This window comes from Daktulosphaira vitifoliae, unplaced genomic scaffold, assembly GCF_025091365.1.
Source record: "Daktulosphaira vitifoliae isolate Bord-2020 unplaced genomic scaffold, ASM2509136v1 Scaffold_1, whole genome shotgun sequence".
Classification (NCBI taxonomy): Eukaryota; Metazoa; Arthropoda; class Insecta; order Hemiptera; family Phylloxeridae; genus Daktulosphaira; species Daktulosphaira vitifoliae.
Window position 1 is genome coordinate 31915511 of NW_026099572.1, and position 7242 is coordinate 31922752.

Here is a 7242-nt window from a genome sequence, read left to right on the forward strand (position 1 = left end):
AGTGATTTTTGACACATTTTTAAAAAATTAAATGGTTTAATATTGATTTATAAATGTCAAAAATGTATGTTAAGAAAGTTACAAGCAAATTATATTCTCTTACTCTAAGAAATTTCTAACGTATTGTTATTTTTTTTTAACAATATAGATTTAATGACAATCAAAAACAATAATACAAGATTAATAGTAATCGTTTTTTGATTTGATACTATTGAGTTGTGTAAATATTACATGAAAAATAATTATAATTATTTTTTAAAACGTCCTGTAAAATTAAAATTTAAAAAATTATAGAAAATGCTATTAGCAACTACACAGTCATGGATGCTCTTAGACACGAAAAAATAGAATGTGGGCATAAAAATTGTACAGCATCACTCACGTTTAAAATAAAAAAAATTCAATGGTAACATGAGCGAATAATTAAATGAAATTATTTTTCGATTACTTTATTAAGCCAATATTCAAATAAATTATGTATTTATTATTACAAAAGTTTTGAATGCTAAACATTACAAACAAGTTTAATATTTGCAATTTTTAACATTATAATTAACATGAGTTCTTCACTTATAGCAACAAATGATATTAAATTACATTAATTTAAAAATATATTTAAAATATTAATATCTAAAACTAAAAATTATTGAAAATATTAAAAATTTTTGAGTTGAAAAATTGTTTGCAGTAAACTTATTTTACCGCTCTAAAGTTGAGTATCCATTCATTAGTTAAATAGCATCATATTATAATAATTATTACATTCAAAATTGATAAGGTAACAAAATAAAACATCAAAGAAATATTGTTCTTTAACTTTTTCATTGTTTATTATTATTATGTATTTGTTTTAGTTATAATATTTATATAATCATATAACCATTAACAGTGAAATTCATAATCCAATGAAATTATTAAGATTTGATTGGGAAAATTAAACACTATTTTCTTTGTGAGAGCTATATATTTTTCAAATTTATTTTATCTTAAATTTAATAGTATGAAGTAATTCAAATTTTAGCTTCGATGCGAATCTGAGAAGGTATTAATTAGTGATGGGCATTTTCGAATATTTTAAACTGTCGAATAACTATTCAAATTGTTTTTATACAACCGAATAGTGTTTTTTATTCAAATAGTTTTAAAAACTATTCGAGTAAACTATCGAGTAGTTTTAAAAAATAATCAAAAGAAAATAAATAAATTTCCAAAACCCAGCAATTTTGTATTTTATAATATGAAAATTATTTGTGTAAAATTTGGTTTTGATAACTTACCCCCTTCAAGTCCGAATCAGGGTTGAAAATTTGCTCAAAAAGGTAATTTTTCAGTTTTTGATTATTATTTTTCAAAATAACACACTTAGCGTAACAATGTATAGAATATAAATTATAGATTTAAATATTTTCTTTTAAAATGGTATTTATAAAAATATTCTAAAATTATTTTTACTCGATCAAAAAAATAATTTGCTGAAATTCATTTTATGAATACAAATCATTCCTAATTTTCGAAATGATCATTATACAACAAAATGTTCCATAAAAAAAAATATGTAAAGTTAAGTTTTCTAAAATATTGGTCTTATGTAAAATTATAGTCAGATTTATAGTTTTGCTGTTTTAATAACACTAACGATCTAAATAGGATTAATTAAAACTGTTTATTCGGGGTACTACGATTATAAATAGGATATAATTAATAATAAAAAAAATTAATGATGGACATTTTCAAATATTTTAAACTATCGATTAACTATTTGAATTGTGTATATACCACAGAATATTTTATTTTTAGCATAAACTGTCAAATATTTTAAAAACTATTCGAATGGAGGTACCGAATAGTTTTAAAAACTATTCTAATAGTCTATGAAATATTTTCTAAACTAACGAAAAGCTTTTGAATGACTATCGAATAGTTCGATAGTTACTATTCGACATTTCCCATCATTAGTATTAATTTTACCATGATGTGTTTATTTTTTTTTTGTCTGTCACTATTTTTTCTCAGCTCTCACTGGACCGATTTTTCTTAACGATATGTCAAAAGATCACAAATCGTATCTAGTTAAAGACATTACCCTCAAAAATTAAAACATTTTTCCTCGTTTCCCGTAAATGGTGAAAATCCCTCCCAAAAAATACGATTATTAAAATCGGTAAATTTCAACATTTTTTTCACTTTTTTTTTCTAAAAATTGTCATAGCTTATTGAAAAATGAACAAATCAAAATAATTTTTTTAAATTGAAACCTTAGATATTTTCCTTTTATTTGATATCAATTTTTTGAAAATCTGACACTTTACCTGCTCACAAGAGGGGATTCAAAATAGCAGCTTTCATCAAATTAACATTTGAATATGTTCCAGGAAATACTGCGACCATTAAACATATGTCAAATTAAAGCTTATGTTACTTACTATAAATTAAAAAAAAAAATTTGTCCCGACGACTTATCTTCTACGTGCAAACGGCTGCCACAGTTAAAAAACATGCTATTTTAATGTTAAAATTGATTTATGTTAAAAATGATTTTAATAAAAATTATACTGAGCCTTTAGCATCTTTTTTTAAAGTCAATAATAATTATTTTACATAGTTAATAAATATTGGACACACTAATAATATTAATATTTTATTAAATAAATAAATACGAATATATGTAAAAGAGGGAGTATTTGTATGATATGAAATCATCTTATTATTACTAATTAATAAATAAAATTTAAACTGAGAGCGATTTGTAGATGTATAATTTTATGAATATTCTATAAAAGTAATTGAAATTGCTATATTTCAAAACAGCTATTTACATAAATAAATAGCTTATAACTATATCCTACAATGAATAATGATAAAAGCATCAAGCCTTTAAATAGATTATCGTCGAATTTTCGACGACGCTAAATATTTTGAGTAGAGATCTATTGATAATATTATAGAGAACTAGCTTTCTAGTTAACTACAGCACTACCCTCAGTTGGATTTGAGCATCCAAAGGTTTATATATATAAAAGAAGATATCAATTATAAATTTGTAAGTGAACATTTATTTATTAACATTAATATGTATACAATTCTAATTAATTAAAAAAAATTTTAAGCAATATGGTCAATAATATATATCACTATTATGGAAATATGGAAAGTGGTCGTGGAGGGAGGGGAAGTCGAGGAGGCAGTGGTGGACGTGGTAGAAGAGGAGGGAGGAGAGGTGGTCGTGGCGGCCGTGATGGCAGAGGAGGGCGAGGTGCCAAATTTAATTTCAAAGGCAGTAAGTAATACTTTATTTTTTTTTTATTATTATTATTTAAACAGAAAACAGCAATCATATTCTAATCCAAACATTCATTTTATTATTATTTGTAACACAAATAAATTTTCGTTAGGTATACGTATTTATTATATTTAGTAATGGATATAATCGAAAGAATCTCTCGAAAAAATTACTCGAAATTAAAATCGTTTATTCGTTTCATAAGAATAATCGATTGTTACTAATTTTGAGTATATATGCTTTTTATATCTGATTATATATACTTTTTGGTTGGATTTTTTGAAGATTTTCTTTAAAAATCGTCTGTTAAAACGTTAACGAATGTTATATCAAATAAACTCACGAATTTAAANAATCGTCTGTTAAAACGTTAACGAATGTTATATCAAATAAACTCACGAATGTAAATTATTTAACTAAAAAAAAAAATTCAATCAGGTATCATGTGATTTTTTTAATGTTAGCCACTTGATTTTTCTTTGTCAGTAATTGCTTGTCTTTAAATGTTTTTTTAAAATAAATTTTTTAATTAAATCGCTAGAAAAAACTTTTTTAATTTATACTAAAAGTACACATTCTAAAGTTTTTTAATGCATAAATGCTTGCATATTTAGTTTTATTTATCAATTGGTAATCCCAAAGTAAACAATTCGAAAAATTTCGATACATTAAAAATTCAAATAGAAGCTTAAAAAAATTACGCATCTTATTAGTCCTGTCAAAGATTTGAAAAACTGTATAATTTTATTTTTAAAAAACCGTGTATTAAAAAATCATCTATTTTGCGTTATTACATTTTTATTCCTTGGCCACACAAAATATTACTATTTTTGAAATAATCGATTATATTTTATATGTTTATCAACTGTAGTCATAATTATTATAATTCAAAACATTTAGTTTACAAAATAGGAATATTTTCTATACTTGTTTATATTAAAATTGTCATAACCCAGACAGCATTTGTCAATCAAAACTATTTAATAAATATTATAATTTAATTGAAATTACAATGTTAAAATTTAACGTTTAAACAAGATTTATTAAACGTTTAAATTTNGACATTCGCATCGTGAATGTGTGGCCACCATTCTCAGCGTTTCTACGTCGATACAATGGATAACCGTCAATATCTGTAATAGTATCATTAATACATTGTTTTGGGAATTTTTTTTTACATTTTCCATCCTCCATGCATGGAGATATCATGTTGAAAACACCACAGGGTCCGTGAATCATGTGACTGGTAACAATATGAAATAATTCCTGATCGATTGATGGATCTGGAATTTCGGCAGAAATTATTTGATCAATTTCTTCTGGATGGATTTTATCTTCAAGCCAAATCAGGATATGTGCATGGGGCAAACCGCGCTTTTGCCATTCGACTGAATACATCCAGCAACGTACTTCACCAAAAACCGAATATTTCACAATGAAATTCATCAATGATTTTAATTTTTGTTTGAACACGCGCGCAGTAATATCATGACGATGTGTCGATTGTTGGCCTGGTAATAGCAGATTTTTTATTTCTTCCCATTTCGGATTACATGTAAATGTAATAAATAAATCTGGACGGCCGTAATGACGTACATAAGTCATTGCATCTTGTGTATATTCCTGCATGTGCCGTGGACTACCAATAAAACTCGAGGGTAAAATAAATGCATTACCTATATCGTTTATATTTATTTGTTCATCGACATGTCCATTAATAGCATCTCGTAAGTGGATGTATTCTTCTGATCTTAATTTAGCCTGATTGAATCGAATATATCGCAAACGTTCACTTTCAATCTTTGCGTACATATCGACAACATATTGGTGGAATAGCTGGCGATATCGAAGAATATAATTATCCTGATTACGTCTTATCATCAATCGATGGGCATAGTAGTTCATTGAACTAACTTTTTTGTTTGTTTCACGACCTAAAAATTCATAATAAATTAAGCATTAATAATTAAAAATTAAAAAAAAAGTGTGAACATTTTTAATTGATTTTAAGTAAATTTATATGGAATTAATTGAAAAAAAAAATTTAAAAATACAAAATTAATTTTTCTAATAAATATATTTTAGTGAAATTAATTTAATGAAAAATAAAAATGTGAAAAATTAGAAATGAATTTCAATTTTATATAAAAAAAATTAATATAATCAAAAATTGAAATATTAATACCATAAAATAAAAATAAAAAATAGGCAAAAAATATTTAATTTGATATTTTACCAGTAGTTGAATTACGCTGTTTAATATTAATGTGATATTCATCCTGTCCTGCCCAAAATATCAGCGGATATTGTAGTGCATCGTAGGAACGGTGAGTGTCTGAAATTATGCTTATGGTGTTGTCTCGACGTGTAATTTTGATGGCTCGGCTGTCAGCTGGATCACCGGCCATAATAACTGCTACTTCGTCTACGGTGGGCGCGTTGAACCTTCCAGCATGCTCTCCTGATGGTACTCTATCAGCCTTAATAACAATTTGATAGTTGTCGTTTAATAATTGTGGCGATACACGTTTGAACAACTGAATAAGTTGGTTTCGATTTTCTAAAAAAATTTCCAATGATTCCACAATTGCTCTCTCATCTGCTCGTTCAATAAAATTATGAACACAGCGGGTTGATACGCGTTCTTCACAATTTCCCATAAAATAGATTTGCAGAAACTTCGGTTCAGTATCAGGCATCGGCATCAATGACCCAATTTGATGATAAACCTGACCTTGTATCTTAAATGTAGATTCGAAGTAATTACCATCGGATGTGAGATCACAAATTTTTGTTGCCCTAAAAGACGTCATTTGGAAGCAAGAATTAAACTTACGAATCTTGCTCAAAAATAATTTTGAATCATCAGATTGGCCAGCAAGAAGTGATTGTAAAGGTTCCAGCGGAGATGGAAGCGGCTCCAGTACAACTTTTCCTGATGCGCAACACAGTCCAGGTGTTTCATTGGGGAATTTCAACGCCTGACAATATTGGCATACTTTGTTCATTTCACCGATGGAAATTAAAGAATGCGCAGAGTAATTAATATCCGGTGCATATTCAAAGGCAAGACGAACAAATGATCCAAGTTGTAATTCGCGACTGGTTCGCTGTCTTTCATGTTCTTCATGTTGCTGTGCTGACCGAAAACTTCTTTTTGCACGTTTGCGCCGTGCCTCTCTACTACTCGCGGAAAGGTTCGATTTTTTCGGTGGCATTTTACTACAAAAATATTAAATAAATAAATTTCGAACCGGTTACGATGAAAAAATAACATAAAATTATTATAATAATACTTATAATACTACTATTATAAGTATTATTTGAACTATGATAATTTTTTTTTAAAATAAATATAAATATGTTCAATTAATAATTAAATACATACAAAAGATAAAAAGAAATAAAGTCGAACTTACTTAATCAATATCCAAATCAATTTGCGCGATGTTATTCAGTAATATATACGCAAAATTTACAAAAAAATTAACGTGTCTTAGCAGAGATCACAAATTATTACAAACACAAAATATATATCGTTATAATTATGTTGCGCCGTTTTATAGTGTGTAGTGGGTCTAGAATATTCTTTTTATGGCCGATCGAGAATATTCGTGCATATATGTATTTTGGTTGCCTATCCGTCGCGAAGATTCTTGATCGTTCTATTGTCATTACAATTACAATTATTGAAAGAAAATACACGTGGACAGGCGCTATCTATTGGACACTTACATAACTTTAATACCGTTTCATAACGCCATCTATGAGAAAATAATTATTTATATTTATTTATTTTATATTATAAAAAATAAATAAGGCCATCAATCAAAATAAAAACTATCCTATGTTCTAAGTTAGACCTAATCGCACATTTATGCCAAATTTCATAAAATTCGGTTCAGTAGTTTCGGCGTCCATCGCGGACAAAAATCTGACATTAGATTTTATATATATAAGAT

The 7242-nt window shown here is 26.8% G+C and overlaps 1 protein-coding gene across 1 annotated transcript; it reads right to left on the reverse strand.

The window, feature by feature from the left end:
- Positions 1 to 4309: 4309 nt before the first annotated feature.
- LOC126910363 (uncharacterized) lies at positions 4310 to 7236 on the reverse strand. Its single transcript, XM_050692873.1, has 2 exons — positions 5517 to 7236; positions 4310 to 5214 (listed from the first exon to the last, which is right to left on the reverse strand). Exons 1-2 carry the CDS (start codon positions 6496 to 6498, stop codon positions 4310 to 4312), a joined length of 1887 nt encoding a protein of 628 aa, XP_050548830.1. The 5' UTR covers positions 6499 to 7236.
- Positions 7237 to 7242: the final 6 nt, after the last annotated feature.